We start from the raw sequence: 16,509 nt of genomic DNA, 5'->3' as shown, positions 1-16,509 counted from the left end.
TCACCTACAAGAGCCTTAACTGCTTCATGTTGATCTGCAGATCATCTACTGGTGGTACTGAGCCCTTACTCTTGCATGTATAACACCTAAAGAAACTCATTACCATTCCTCTAAAGACACTTTATATCCTCATTTAGATTTTAATGTTACCTCTCAGGTTGACCTTCTCTTCCTTTAACTTCATAATAGCTGCTAAATAATGAGCTAACTGTTGCCAGCAGAGTTCGTTCTGTGTGTTTCAGTGTGCGCGTTGGGTCGAGCGAGGGGTCATCCCAGTTCCTGTCACACTACTTTCTGTTATTCTTTTCACGGACGCGGCTGCCGATGATTGTTGCCACAGAAACGGGCAGCCAATAACCAGGTCGGAACAGCAGGGTGTGGGGGTCAGGCCACCTCGAGCCACAGGAAGAACAATACCTCCGACTCCTCCCACCTCGCTGCTTTGCCTGTTTTTGGGTGTCTGTGGGTGGGCATGTGTCTGATCAGCTTTGTAGGTCAGATCTGAAGTACTTAGTGGAGCGTTGAGTTGTGTTTTCGTGTTTTTCTTTCCCCCCTCCATCCTGACATCCAGCCCCTCCTCTCCTTCATCACACTGGCTGAGGCTCCACAAACAGTGGTTCAAGTTCAAGTTGGCTGGGGAGCTTGTTTTCTTGCATAGAAGAACTACAATAACGCTAGCAAAACTGCCTGTCGACCCTACCTTTCTAGGAAAGAGCGTGAGTAATAGGCTGATTTTCTCAGCTGCTTTCATGATCTGACATAAAGCCGTGATCGTAAATCCTTAGATTTGAGAGTAATCTGGTGGTGGAAGTTGTCCAATAAAATCCATAAAACCTAAATTCCTGAAGGCGAGCTCCAGAACTCCAGACTCCAGGCTCTGCTCCGAGAAAAGGTTTCTGCTCAAGCATATGTCAGAGTTCTTCATAATAAAAGACAAAAGCATTATTATATTTTATAGAGTGCGATAAAAGTTTATTCAGGAGTCAGAAGAGCAAAAGTTCAAGAAAAAGGCTGGAACATGAAAGATCAGGTAGGGAATGAATGAACGTGGGCTGGTACATCACTGCAGGGCTAATGAGGTAGGTAATCAGGTGGGCAGGGAACATCAGGTGATGGGAAATGGCGGGAACAGGAGTCACTGCAGGACAGGAGGCAGTTGAAGGATCGGAAATGACAAGAGAGAGTTGTGTAGGCAGAGAAATCATGAATGGAAATGTGAGAACCAGTAGTTGGCTGGCATTGAGACAAATGAAAATACTGGATGATGAAACTAAACATGCGAGCAGGTAAACTGGAGCCAAACACCTCACAGCCAAATGAACACCAAGTTGGAGCTACCAGAAGAACGAGGCTGCAGAGAGACGAAGTCACGTCCCTCCTGTTGGACGCCGTGGGATTTTATTTCAGAAAAACTGTATTTTAATGAACGGAGAGAGACAAATAATTTTTTTATCCTGTTTGAGTTGTGCCATGAATCACACATATGACGTTTGTCAGTTTAAAAGATAATTTTCTAAGTCAAGAAAGTCGCAGATTGTCGTAATTAAAGTAAAATATCGTCTAGTTTTGTGTTAAACCGCTCAGTGAGCTACGTCGTCTCGCTCAACACCAACTCGGCACAGAAAAGGTACTAAAAAAGGTGAAAATCACAATAAAACTGGTTGTAATGACAACTGCAGTTATGTGAAAGCAACTGTTGGCTGTGTAGTCTTTATAATTATGTATTTTCACAGTCTTATATTTCTTTTGTTTTATGACAAACTGCAACTTTCTCAAGTCAAAAATCATCCTTTAGATTGAGAAGCATCTATGACACATATGTGTAGTTCATGGCACAATTCAAACGGGATCAAAAAATGATTTGTCTCTCTCCTTTCACTACAATACAAAGTTTTTCTGAAATAAGGTCCCATGGGGCAAACCGGGAGGGGCGTGGCTTCGGCTCTCGATTGCTTAATGGGACCTTTAAAGGTGGTTTAATTCACAATTCTTGAAATAATTAAGTAGAATTTTACACAAGTATAATGTACTGAATACAAGGTAGAAACTGCAGCTCACCCTCATCAGAAAAATCACATAGGTCAACTGTGAAAGCAGCTCATTAGGACCCTTATTTATTGTTCTATAAAGCAGGACCCCATGAGGGGTGACAAGATGAACCCGCAAGATGACGAACAGGAAAGTAAAACAATCCTGAGGCGCAAAAATTCAGGTTTTGTTTGCCACGCAAACAGTTTTGAGGCTGTTTCGTCCCAAATCGAGCAAAGAGCGGCAGCTTCGACATCAAAGTCTTGAGGTATAAATGCCTACATGAGGAATGTGAAGATGAGCTAAACAGACCATGAGTCTAAAGCCGACATAAATGTGTTTTCACCTTTCCCATTCATCGGGGACACACTGAGGAGTGGATAGAAAACCTTGTCAGAGGAGGATCTGCTGTAAACCTCAAAGGGCTTTCAGAGGAACTTGTTTTAATACTTTGAGTCGAGGAGTCAAAGGCTGCTGCTTTCACAGGTGTTTGTTTGGTTTCTGAAGAATCAACTCGACCTCCCTGTGTGAGAAAAAGAAACAAGAAGGGACATGCAGCCTTCTGTAAAGCCGGATACGTGTAGGAGAAGGTCACACATACCTGAATATGACTCAGACGAGATGATGATTATTAAGAATAATGCTTTTCTCCTTCAGGGATTTCCTCACCTCATTAAGATATTTCTGACCGCTTGAGAGTTTTTGTCTTGACTTGGTTGACATTCTGTATGACTTTACAGATCACTGAAAACTGTACAATGTGAGAATAAAGGGTGCAGTCCACCAAATGTCAATTTGCTAGTCATGGGGATTACCAATCAGTTTGTGAAAGCAGTTACGTAATATCTTTATGGCTATGAAGCTGCTTTAAAAGTTGAAGAGAGTTATTCGAGTGACATTTAAGTGATCTCAGTTTTGACATTTTTTTGACGTTAGCTTCCATTAGTCAGCAACTATTGTTCACATTCAACCACCTCCTAGCTAACGTAATGGTTTGCTGCTGTTAAACGATATGAGAGTGCCTACCTCTGCCAAGGCCCAGCGTCCCCTTTAATTCAATCTATTCTAATCCAACATCAAATAAAATATATTTAAATCAGCGAGATGCAGATTTTCATCACCTCTGCAAAAGAGGTTATGTTTTTCGTCCGTATCCAGTAATTGGTTGGTTGGTTTGTTTGTCAGAAAGATTACAGGAACACTACTGAACAGATTTCCATGAAACTTAGATAGAGGATGGGTCTGAGCCCAGGATAGACCCCATTAACTTTTGGTGCGGATCCGGATAAAGGGACGGATCCAGGATTTTTTTCTTGCTTTCTTTGATATTGTGTGAAAGGGCGTTTTTTGACAACAGGTGTATTTAGGTGGCTGGTGTCTATGTCTATCCAAATGTCAATTCAACAAGAGCCATAAATTGTTCCTTGAGAAATTAATGAAAATGTTGAAAAAACGCTCTACATTGCAAAAATGTTTTTTAAAAAAAAGTGAGAAAAAATTCTTGGATCCAAATCAAAAGTTAATGGGTTCTATTCTGGGTTGAGACGCAGCCTCCATCCGAGTTTCATAAAAATCCATTCAGGAGTTTTGGTGTAATACTGTTGACAAACCAACCAACAAAACGACACAAGTGAAGACATCATCAACACACAACTTGGAACATTTATTTTGCCTGGAAGCAGTGTGTTTCGCTTCCAGGCAAAATAAATGTTCCAAGGTATGTGTTGATGATGTCTTCACTTGTGTCGTTTTGTTTGAAACTCGGATGGAGGCTGTGTTGAATTGAATAGTAATGTTAGCTCGCAAGAGGTTGAATGCAAACGTACACTAACGGGTTATCAAATACGTAGTTTCACCTTGAAATATGACCTGATGTCCCTCCAGACTTTAACTATCCATTGTCTTCTCAGTTGCTGATCAATCTGGAAACAATGAAATGATAACTATTTGTCATATTCCTGACGTTTATACGACTTGCAGTCTGCAACTCAAGGGGCATGATATTATCCTGGCATTCGAGCTTCCCGCCCTCAGAACGAAAATGGCCACCATGTGGATATAGTCTGTGGCAGCGTGGACCACAGCCAGACTGATCATACTGCACTGAAGTGTTTTTGAAAAGTGTTGCGACTGTTTTGCTTAGATGCTTCCAGGTAAATTCCACCTTCACTAATGATATAGGTGGGAATTTACACACACACACACAAACACACACCCTCTTATCATGAGCAAACATGTTGTTAATGCTACAATCCAGGATCTGTTCATAAGATCTTTAATCAGGCTGAACTTCGTGAAACAAACAGTCGTGTTACAGACAGGAAGTCACACCTTAACCACACCCATACCAAATTTAACAGCTCGCCATCTGGGTGGCATGTGCGTAGATGTTAGAAAGATAGAAAATGTGTGTTTCTATTTTGTCCACACAAGCTCCTCTGAACCACTTAAAGCACTTTTCTCCCACGCAGCTTTCTAGAGGAAGTTATTGGTGAAGTGGCGTTCGCTGACACAACCGCAACGCAGTCTGCGCGCCTACACAAGGGCCACTTCAGATACGTGTTGGGATGTTTTGGTTGTCGGAGCGGTTGCTCTCAGAGTTTAGTTAAGTCAATTAATCTGTCAGTTACTTTAAGAATTAACACCACTTTGTTCCCAAAGCGACGTGATTAGATTTGCTTTTTGAGAAAACAGCCTCACCACAGAGTCCATGTTGTGGCTGCTCTGGAGATTTTCATCATCAGAGTGTCAATATAATACAATCTGTGCTTCTTTCGGCCTGCGGACCACAATTTAAATGCTAATTTGGGCCCTCCAAGTGACTATTTTCTGTTTGCTGGTTCCAAGCCTGCCTTAGTTTACGATGATATAAAACAGAGCAGCTTCTAGTAATTCTGGTTGATAAATAACTAACAATGACTTTTCAGCACAGATGTCAGTAGACCACACCTACAGACTACAAAACCCGGCCTTGTAAAGAAGAGCGATGTTTAAAAGCTCACCTTGAATCTGATTTATAGCGCTGCATCTGTTCGCTGGAGTGCATTTTCCTGCTGGTGAATCTCCTTCGGATCAAAGCCTCGAGGACCCAGAAGACAAAAGAAATAAAGCCACATAATGACTGGTAGATGTAGAGAGGAGGCAGCTGACCCTTAAAGCACAGACGTTTGGATGGTATCCTCATTTCCTTCTTCACCCTTTGACCTCTAACCTCTAACTACTTCCTCCTTCCTGGAATGTGTCCTTGAGCTGTGCAGAAGGAGTCGGTAAAACAATATGTCCACAAAAATCCCCTTTGTGCCATCAAAGAGAGCGGGACTTCCGTTAAAAGGTGGAAATCACTCTCCAGTTGGCCTTTTTAAGTGTCTGACTGACTGAGGGCGACAAAGAGCAGCAGGTCAGAGGTGAGGAAGGTCGAGAGCAGACAGGAAAGCATAAAATCCACATCTGGGGTTGCACTTGTTTCGAGGATTACTCATTACACACACACACACACAGCTGGATCATAGCACAGTCCCCGCTTCCAATCTTCCTTTATATAAATGGCTCGTAATGCAGCTGGCTGCTGTCACTGAGAAAGTAATTAGAGACCACTGCAGGAAGCTCGAGGAACAAGCCTTATATTTGGATGCCATGTACAATCACTCCACTTGTGTGTATGAGAAAGAAAGAGTCTTTCATCAGGAGTGTGTTGTGTTTTAACCTGAAGGGCAGTAAAAGTGTATTCTTACATAAAGTCTCAGATGACGGGAGGCTGTTGGGAATTTTTTTTTTGGCTCTGAGGACTCTGTAAGTTGATCGCGTTGTGAAAATCTCAAGAAAATCTGGTCTGCTTGAAACTTTTCACCCCACAGATCATTGTTTTGATTTTAAAGGGGCTTCGTCGAATGAATCAGTTTGTACTTGTCTTTGTCTGTAGGTATTATTAAAGGATAAGTTCACCCAAAACTTACGCTTTTATCTTAGCAGCCACGTGAAGATTTCTGCTTTAAACAGGGTGTAAATATAGTCTTTACAAATCAATTTGAGATCTTGGGGCTTTCAGAGCCTTTGATAGGATTATCACAGATTGTAAAATCCCCTATCCTCTACTTCAGATGTTTAGAAGAACGCTGATTTGCTGTGAAACTTCAGAAAATGTCTTCGAGACTATGAAACTTCACCCAACTTTCCATCCACAGGATTGTGAGCAGATACTGACTGAATGAGTTAAATGAATAAAAAGTACATTATTAACCCCTGAAAGTCTTGTTTTCTCAAAGGAAGTCAGAAATTCTGCCAGTACAACAACATGCAACCATCATACTTTAAAGGAGCACTGTGTAGTTTTGGAGAAGAAACTTTAATCAGATGAGAAAGATATTCATTGACAAACTAAATAAACAAACTGACCTTAAAGGACAACACAATTACATACTGTTTTACTTTGTTCATTTGTGGCGGACCCTGCAGCCCCTGCAGCCTTTCTAGCTTCAAACAGTGTTCTGGGGACTTTATTTTCCTCTGAGAACAGCTCGTTTAATCAGATATGGAAAAATATATATTTCGGAGTTTGTATTATTCCCTTATTAATATTGTAAATATAATGTTGAGTTTGAATTTCTTCTTCAAAACTACATAGTGCCCCTTTAGAAAAGGGTCTTGAGAGCAACACTGTTGAACTCACCTGTTCAAACTTCTATCTTATTACATTTTTAAGAAAAGGGACTAAGGAGTGTTTAAAACTTCAGACTTTTTCTGATGTGAAGCTCGTATCTTGAAAGTGAATGAAGAAAAATGACACGTTTCTACATGTCACCAACACACAGAGACAAAGTTTTCCCTCCGCTTCTCCAAATTAAAAGTCACATGTTTCATATCCTTCAAAGCAACAGGACACATTGTATAAATATAAAATATTTATTTGTGGTGCATAAATACAGTACAGTGGTGTTTACATGGTTGATTGATTGAAGGTTGACCAGAGGTAGAAGAAAGTACCACTCTATAATCAATCCTCAGTTCTGTGTGATAAAGTAAAACAATCCCGCACTGAAAAAGTACTCTATTACAATCAACATATTACTTAAGTTCACACAAACCAAACACTTTTAAACAGTATTTTTCAACACGGCTGTTTTCCACAGTTGTGTCATGTTATGTTTTCAAATGCGAACTTCGCTTTTTCATGTTTGTTCATTAAAAAGTCCCAAAAAGTTCAACAGAAAACGTACAAGTGCAGAAGATCTTTCAGGAACAGGAGTATTATTACTCGTGTATGAATATGTGAGCAGCGTTTCAGTGCTGTAGTTGGTCGAGGCGGAGCTGATGTCGTCTACTTTAGGTGCTGTTGTGTATTTAATCTGTAACAACGAACCATATTCCATAATCTCATCTCATGTTTCGGATGAACATTTAAATCTGAAAGGGATCCCCAAGTATAAAAAAAAGCATAAAATAACTCAAGTAAACACAGTAAGTGCCTCAAAACTGAACTGGAGACTAGTTACTTTCTGCATTTCTGCATTTAATGGAAATAAAGTAGCTCTGATGTCTGAGTCACATTCAAAACACCTGATAAATACCTAATATTAAAGTCCACATCTGCATGAGTGATGTAAAACATTTCAGTGTGTGTGTGTGTGTGTGTGTGTGTGTGTGTGTGTGTGTGTGTGTGTGTGTGTGGTAAACATCTGTCAGCTGCTGTGGAGAGAATATCAGACTGTTGTTGAGTAAAGATTATTACATTTGTTGACAGATGCCCAATGAAACAGCCCTAGTATAAAATCCTGGGTTCAGTCTGATCAGGTCCTGCTGGGATCTGAGGCTAACACTCGTCGTTCTGCAGCATGGAGAAAAAGAAAGTGCACAGACTGGCCCATGAACTGCTGCAGTGCTCCTCGGCCTTCCTCTGGCAGGCTGTCGGACCGGTCGGACCCACAGCAGAGGCGTTGGGGGTGGAGGTGGAGCGAGGGGGCGGGGGTGGGGGGATCTCCGGGTATCCTCCGGACTGAGCGGAGGCGACGGCGCTGTCGATGTCCAGCTTGAAGTGCACATCCCGGGGTGCGCGCTTACACATGACGGCCTTCACCAGCGCGCGGTCGTCCTTGCACACTTTTCCCTGATGCCTCTTGAAGGCGCGGGTCACCTGCTTCCAGAAGCCCTGCGGGTTGGACTCGTAGGCCGGGCAGAGCTTAGGTTTGCCGTTGTACTGACACTCCAGGTCTGTGGTGCCACCTATGATGCGCGCCTCCGGGTTCTCGCACTTGACCGTCAGCCTCACCGCGTCCGCGACGTCTTTCGCAGCCCAGGTGCACTGCATCTTGTCCGCAGTGATGGAGAACTTCCCCTTGCCGCTCGCTGCAGACTTGCTCCCGCTCCTCTGCGCTCTGCCGGGGGATGCGGTCACGGTCCCCCGGTTCTTGTTGCGCGCAGCGGAGGACAGCGAGACCTGCTGCCCGAGGAAGGCCAACAGCAACCAGGGAGTGAACGTGCTAAGCAGCAACATGTTCTTCTTTCAGCAGATGATTTATTATCTATAAGGACAAAAAAAGACACGTTTTAGAGCCTCAGTGCTGGAAATAATCAGCCATTTGGCACAAAACAGTGTTTCATTGAAAATACGCATATGAATTATCTCTAGAGAAAACATCCACAAACATATTACATGTTTTTAATGTGAATTTACAACAAACACAGGCTTTTTCCAGCCCAAAACCAGCCTGATATCTCTTTTACGCATACAAAAATGTGCAATTAAAAGTGGATTCTACAGTAAATCCAGACTTCTGTGAAAAGTAACGACATCATACTACAGTGTACTTAACCATACACACATGAAAGCCACATACACGGATCCAAACTTACCGAAAATGTCAAGCGCTCCCGTGCGTAAAGCTGCTCCCTGTGCGCCTCTGAGGTCTCGCACATGGCTTTCATACATAGATGCTCCGGCACGCCCACCATTCCCGAAACAACACACTGACGTACGCACCTCCATGTGAGGCCACACTTGGCAGAAGTTTTTTTCGTGGGGGGAGGAACGGGAGCGTGTTTTGTTCTGGCATGACCCGACATGCCCAAAACTAAACTCCCGCCTTGTGCGGAGATCAAAGTGACGAATAAACCAAATCTGACGCGGGAGCTGCACGTTTCTACAGGGTGGGTTTAATCTGAAGAGGCTAAACAAGCCGAGTAACCACGTTACGACCCCACCTCACACACGTACGCGCGCACAAGTAGTCTTGGAGGCTCGACCCTGACTCTCCACCAATCAGCTGCTGCGTAAAGCCATGAGGAGATCCTCTTTTAACTCTTCATCGACATGTGGCTTAACGTGTGTTTTCAAAGCGGAGGATACAAAGACTTGAGATGACAGTAAAACCTGCTGATGGAAGATAAAGTACAATAGTGATTCTCCATTTGCCAAGAATGAGTGTTCAAGCTCAACCTTTAAAGGATAAGTTCACCCAAAAATGAAAATTCAGTCATTAACTACTCACCCTCATGCTGATGGAAAGTCGGGTGAAGTTTAGTAGTCCACAAAACATTTCTGGAGCTTCGCAGCAAAACAGTGTCGCAGCATTCTCCTGAACCACTGTAGTAGATGGGGACGTGTTTTTAACGCATTAAAAAAATCAGAAAATGTCACTGTGATCCAAGTGTCCGGAAGCCCCAAGATCCCAAATTGATCTATAAACACATTATTCAAACCATTTTTAAAGCCACAATCGTCAGTGTTGTTGCTAAGCTAAAAGTGTTAGCACAGCAACAAAGACATTGTGAATTAAAGCTCCAAATCATGTCCATTCAAGTGTGGGAGCCGCCTGGCTCTCGCTGCCGGGGACAGATGCTGTATTTCGGGCAGAAGTGTGGTGAAGAGTCGGTAGGACGGACCGGATGACAGCCACTTTTCCACATATAAATTCAGCATGAGGGTGAGTGGCTAATTTAGGATTGTTTTAAAGAGGAATTACAGTATTTTTAAACCTGGGCTCTATATTTACATGTGTTGGCGTGTAATTGATTGTCCTGTAGATCACCTCAGAGCAGCAGGCTGCATCATAATCCTTTGGGGCAACTCCGAACGTCAGTCACATCCACTGAAAGTGCTGGTTTTTGCCACTGACAGGCTGAGATTGTGATTCTTCGTGTCTGAACACATTATGGAAACACTTCCTATGGGGATTGACCTGTTTGTTAAATAATAAGATCTGTTTTGTGTTTATGAAACTTTGTGCAGATTCCTGAAAATGTACATTGGCCCCGACTGTTTCCTGACGAGACTACAGTGGTTCGTCACTTGTTCTCAATGCTAACACTGACTTATCTGTCCAGCAGTAACACATTTACCAGATGTCAGCCCTTTGTCTCTCTCCCCATAAACTCTTCTCCTTCTTCCTCTGATACTCCGACATTGACTCGGTGAGTTTTTATGTACTCAACTCGGAACTCAGAAGAAGTCTTCATCTTCTTTGGCTTTCACATTATGTTTTACGACAATCATTAACCTGTGAAGACTCTCCTGAGTCCACGTTCTTTTTATGTCTTTGTGACTGTACTTCCTCCACATGCATGGTTTCCTTTTCTTCAACACACACTCAACAAGTTTAAAGTCGATGTATCATCTTGCCAACCAAAATAAAGAGGCCAGAAACCGTAAATACAAAAAAAATGACACAGGCGCCTATAAATGTGTCAGAAACATTAGATATAACCACTCAACGTATCACTATAGAACTAATAAAGCTTGAGAAAATACTGTTTTACATTTAACACACATAAACAACAGAATAAAACCTTCATGAACAGCCTTTGTTTCACAGAGAGCGGAGGTCAGTGACTCAGTCAGCTTTGCTTCAAGAGATCCTTCCCACATTTTCACTTGTCAAACACAGGTGTGACTGATAAAAATATCATATTGACAACTCCAGTCAGGTGTTACGGTTTAAGGAACCCGCTGTTGTGCTCAGTAGTTCACCGGCACGACTCACAAAGCAAATCATTAATGCTATTACTTAGACCTGAAACACAGAGCTTCATGCCAAAATGTCACAATCCCAATTTGAAAAACAGAAATCAAACAGAATGTGATCAGATGCTGATCCTTTCTGACACATACTCAATTAAAAACAGTACAAAGACGATGTATGTAATGTTCTACCTCATCGACATCATTGATTTTTGTAAATATATGTTGAATCTAATGCCAGCAACACGTTTCAATCAAGTTTTTCTCCAAAAACACCTGTCTGGAACGTTTCACAGGTAAACAGGTTAGATGGCGAGAGGTGATAGTATCATCCTGGAAAGGCTCAGTCGTTCACAAGCAAGGATGGGGAACACATGGCTGTATAAAGGGTTTTACATTAGCTCGGGACAATTCATGAACACAGTCTGTTTGCAAGTGACTGCATTCTGTTTTTATTAGTAATTCTATGTGTCAGTGTAAGGAGGGGCTCAAATATAATGATTATAAAGTCAAAAAGTTGTGGGGACATGTGCTCAGCGTCCCTGCTGTGAATGACACCCCTGGGGTGAGTATATAAATCTGCTCCATCCTGTCATCAGCTTTCATTTCTGTGATGATGCACCTGTAGGTAACAAGGAAGTGCACATATACGGGCACATGTCCAATAATCACATGTAACAGTAGTTTATCTCTGAGTCGGTGTGTCGGAAACAGTAGTAGAGGATTTACGGTTGGTAAACAGCAGGCAGGCTGTGTGTGTGTGTGTGTGTGTGTGTGTGTGTGTGTGTGTGTGTGTAACTGAGATTGTGGGAACAAGAGAGAAGAAGAGTGAAGGAGGCATGTGGAGGCATGTCAACACACCTTTTCCCTCTCTCCTCACTGCAGCGCCATCTTGTGGTTGTCAGGGTTACACTAAATATGACTGACTGATGAAGCTGCAGGAGGAAACAGGACAACATGAGCCTGTGTGTGTTTAACACGATATACAAGACTAAGCTCATGTGTTGGTTCATTTGGACAAGACACATAAGTTGCTCCTTTGTTTTGGTTTGTCGCTCCACTAAGTAATCTCTGGTAATAAATGTAGTCAAGTATCAAAAGTAATCTCTGGTAATAAATGTAGTCAAGTATCAAAAGTAATCTCTGGTGATAAATGTAGTCAAATAAATGTACTTAGTTACATTTAATTACTGCCTAATTCTTGTATTTTACTGATTTTATTATCACATCTGTCAACATCTTTTTTCATGTTGAGTTAGTAACTTTTTACCATTAACATGAATTAATATAAATTAATTCAGTAATAAGAACTGATGAGCAGTTAATTAATATTTAACTAATGTATCTAATAATCATTTACTAATGTGTTATTTATGGTCAACATTGAGATCAGTGGACTCACTCTATGGTCTTCATATAGAGTGTGTTATTAAATGCTTATTACTGCATTAACTCGTGTTAATTAATGTGTTAACAGCAGTTTAAACATCACAACCTTTTGACTTTGTGTGTGTCTTTGTTAAACTGTCACCAGAATGTGTGAGTTCTTACTTAAAGTACAGTCTTGGGTTAATGTATGTAATGTGATTAGTTTGATGAATATATATTGAATTTATTCTTCTGTACCATTTATTGAGAGTTGAGATGTCAGCTCCAAGAGGTTTATTGAAACTCTTCCCCTTACATAGACACATTCCTTCCCCTTGTTACCACTCAGGTAGCTTTCAGGTTGTTACAATTGTTTTATTTCTAGTCTTATTTCTGTATTAGCTGGTTCCAGCTCCTCATTTAAAGTAGAAGATGTTTAAACTGAGTGAAATATGCTAAATAAATTCAGCCTGACACATGTGGTATCTTTGAAAAGCTTGGGATCTCCGCAATAACTTGAAACGAACTTTAAAATAATTAACGTGTGTTTGGGACGGGAAGTGATTTGCTGCATGCTGCTCCACCGTGTGTGTGTGTGTGTGTGTGTAGAAACACAACACGGGTGCAGCAGCCACACTGGTTTCCTCTCACACAGACGCCCTCTGTTCCTGCACACGGTAGCTCTTAAGACTCAATTCATCAGCTCATACAAAGAAGTGTTTAGCTCTGCTCAGACGCCTCCTCTGACCGAGCCGTATTATCTTTACTGCAGTCTGGGTTCACCTCGACTGTGTCTGTCCGTTAACAACTTCCTCAGCCGGGCGGCAGACGTGTTGTTATGAGAAGAAACAAGGACCCCTCTGAATGAATGAATGAATGAATGAATGAATGAGTGTGAAACAAAGCGACACAGAGGAAAAAGAAGAGAGGTCACCGCTTTGACTTTATTCTCTTTACCTTCACATTTTTCTTAAATCACATGCCTGCCATATTCTCCCTTGGTGTTGCTTTTGTGTTTTACAGATTTAAAAAAAAAAAAATGACATGTACACTACATGACAGCACAAGCAGTCATCCGCTAACCGTACACAGGTGTGGGTCGAGTGTTTTTGGCTCAGCTCGTGAGATGCTGCAGTGTGGGGACTGGGACGACTTCAGAAGCTCCCACACGGACCCTGGAGAGGTCCAAGATAGACGAGGAGAGTTCTGACTGGGTCCGTCGCTGCTGTTTCCAACCTGGAAAAATGGAAAATGCAGGATTTTGTAATTAATTTATGAAACAGTTTGTCTCTTGCACAAATGGGCACAGAGATAAAGTGCTTCAGAGACTTAGATACAGACTTTAAAGAATTTAAAGGTAGGGAGGGTGATTCTTGACAAAGGTCATCAAATACTGATGCTTGAGTCAGAATTTCAGACCGAATACTGACCCGAAGCATCGATCTCTGATGACCTGGGAATGAGACTCAACAACCAACTGTCTATCTTCAGAATCAGCTACACTACTGATGATTTCTGGCTTTACAATGGTTGATCAACACCAAAACAGTCACAAATATTTATCCGTCTCTCACTTTTAATTCCAACTTTTTCATCCTACCTCTTGCTAACAACTTCCCCTCTCACTTTTTCTTCTTCATGTTTCCGTCACTCACCTGTGTCAGCAGTTATGGTCTCAGTTCTGGAACCAGCTGATGAAGTAGCTGCAGACGCCGTGGAAGCTCTTCCAGCAGTACTCGGAGGCCATGCGTGATGCTTTGGAGTCGGGCTGCTCTGTGGGACGAGTAGTGGTCTTCCCAGGCTTGGTGGTAGTCTTCTTGGTCTGGGGGCCCTTGCCTGGCTGGGGCTTGGCGGGCTGAGGTTGGGGCTTGACAGGTTTAGGAGTACTGACGGGTTTGGACTGGGCGGGCACCACTGGTTTACGCTGCTCCTGGACAGGTTTGGAGGGTTTTGGGGTGGTGGTCTTGGGCCAGGAGGCCAGGAAGGTCATCTGGGCCTCGTCGGGGTATTTCTTGCACATCTGTGGGCGGTAGACTTTGGGTCCCTGGCAAGCGTGGCTCAGCTTCCTCATGTCCCACATCATCTGGGTGAAGTAGTGGCGAGGGTTGAGGTTGTAGGCGCGGCACAGGTTGGGTTTGCCCTGGAAGTCGCAGTAGTAGGAGCGTCCTGGGGTCTGGCCCTGGCTTGGACCCTTGCAGGTGACACGAAGGCGAGTATAGTCCCCGGCTCCGGACACCACCATGGTGCAGGTGTCTTTGGTCTTGGTGCTGAATCGGATGGGCTCATCCCAGATGCTGCGTTGCTGCTGCTGCTGCTGCTGCTGCTTGTTGTCGTTGCTGCTGTTGTTGGTCTGAGCATGCGACACGCAAACAGTCGCTGCCACGAACAACAGCAACACTCTCATCCTGGCTCTCATGGCGTTGTTATGGATGTATGGGTGAGGGTAAGGGATGATGTGTCCACACAGAGGGTTAAGGTGTGCAAGGGTGGAAAGCATTTGAGTGCGGCTTTATAAGGCTCAGACTCACAAAGAAGCTATTATTCAGGTGAGCTGAAGGACTCCTCCTCCAGCAGTGACCCCCACCTCCCCCTCACACCACACACACATACACACAGTGACCACATAAGGCTTGTGTGGTATGTTTTAACTAAAAAAGTGATGGGCATGATGGATGGAAGGAGGGGGTGAACATAAACTGAGGCAGGAGGAAGAGGGAAAGCGGTCAATGGGTCTGTGCAAGACGAGGAGGGCTGAAGGTCGGTGTGCACATGAAGCCAAATATTGTAAAAAAAGAGTCGCAAGACATTATATAATCTCACATAGGAGGCTCTTTGACTATTGATGAGGTGCAGAGGAGGAGGAGAGGACGGAGGGTCGAGCGCCAAACTGCAGCCCCGGGTTATTTGCAGAGGATTTAAAGTTGATCTGTGACCCCGTAATAATAAAAACCTAATCATGTTCATCTTCGTGAACTACCAACAGCACCAAATGCACAGTGCTTTATTTTAAGTTCTGGTGGAGATAACAAAGCATCCAAAGGTGCCAAATAATGTCTGGCTGCTGTACGAGGAAATTAAACAATCTTCCTCTTACAAAAAGCTCACTAAATTAACAGGTTTTATCTTGTTTGTGTAATTCTGGGCAATTAAAGCAAACCAAAATGTTTTCACTGTTCATTCAAAGGAAATAAAAAGACAGTTAGGCTAAACCACAAGTTAGCATCTCTCTGGTTCCCTCGACAAATAGACTATGGGATTTTTCAATTGCAGGAAATAAGCTCTGTGGCAAACACAAGCTTATGATATTTACACATTTTGCTCAGCATGATAATGCGCAAATAAACACCACTTTGAAGCGTAAATGTGATCGCCAGAAGTAGACAGAAGCAGGTCACCGCCACCAAGCTTCTAACTACACTGTACTACACACACTTTACTTTTAATAGATCAATCTGCAAGTTGGAAAGTTAGAGGACAAGGAGCAACTCCTGTAAAGAGAGACGAGTGAGTAGATGAGTCTCCGTGCTCAGCGTAATCACGTTAAATTCAACTTCTGCAGTCTCTTTTAGCAACTTGTTAGCAACCGCCGTTTTAAAGACGGGAAAATGCTTTATAATTGAAACATGGGACATTTCCTGACGTATTTAATGTCGTAGAATAAAATATGAAAGTTTTTAAGTAAGTATTTTAGGCATGTAACCCACTGACTTCAAGACGAGGGACCTTCTCAGAACAGAGACTGAGCTAAAGAAAGGCCCACACTACAACTTGCAACTCTACTTAAATAATAAATAATGTGTAACTGGAGTATCATAACATTGGCCAAACTGGTATGCAGGTTTTGAGTTCAAAAGCAGGCCTGACTGCACTGCACAGTGAGTTTAAAACCTGAAACTAAACAGAAAAACAGACGGCGCCTTTCAAGAGACTAAAATATTCCATATGGGTTTGATACAGAGCGGAAGAAGAGAGTGTATGTATAGCCCTCTGCTGCATACAAAGTCATGTGTGTGTACAAACTCTCGCATGCCCTCAGGAAGTTTAGTTTTTATAGCCATCAATCTGGTGAGGGAAGAGAGAAAGTTCCCCTGTAAGGAACACTGGGAATGCAAAGTAAACGTGAAGGGTGTGTACACTATGTTGTCTGGAACAGATGTTTTCCT

The 16,509-nt window shown here is 42.7% G+C and overlaps 2 protein-coding genes across 2 annotated transcripts; both read right to left on the bottom strand.

Moving 5' to 3' along the window:
* Positions 1-7,834: 7,834 nt before the first annotated feature.
* On the bottom strand, positions 7,835-8,515 carry LOC140993439 (fibroblast growth factor-binding protein 1-like). Its single transcript, XM_073462910.1, has one exon. The coding sequence runs from the start codon at positions 8,513-8,515 to the stop codon at positions 7,835-7,837; it is 681 nt and encodes a 226-aa protein (XP_073319011.1).
* A 5,506-nt stretch (positions 8,516-14,021) lies between these two features.
* fgfbp2b (fibroblast growth factor binding protein 2b) lies at positions 14,022-14,762 on the bottom strand. The gene has a single exon (XM_073481662.1). The coding sequence runs from the start codon at positions 14,760-14,762 to the stop codon at positions 14,022-14,024; it is 741 nt and encodes a 246-aa protein (XP_073337763.1).
* Positions 14,763-16,509: the final 1,747 nt, after the last annotated feature.

This window comes from Pagrus major, chromosome 1, assembly GCF_040436345.1.
Source record: "Pagrus major chromosome 1, Pma_NU_1.0".
Lineage (NCBI taxonomy): Eukaryota > Metazoa > Chordata > Actinopteri > Spariformes > Sparidae > Pagrus > Pagrus major.
The sequence above is the reverse complement of the archived record's forward strand: the minus strand, read 5'-3'. Positions and strand labels throughout refer to the sequence as shown.

What these genes read in the sequence shown, in the direction of transcription:
- LOC140993439 (XM_073462910.1), bottom strand. Translation starts at nt 8,515, where the DNA reads ATGTTGCTGCTTAGCACGTTCACTCCCTGGTTGCTGTTGGCCTTCCTC.
- fgfbp2b (XM_073481662.1), bottom strand. Translation starts at nt 14,762, where the DNA reads ATGAGAGCCAGGATGAGAGTGTTGCTGTTGTTCGTGGCAGCGACTGTT.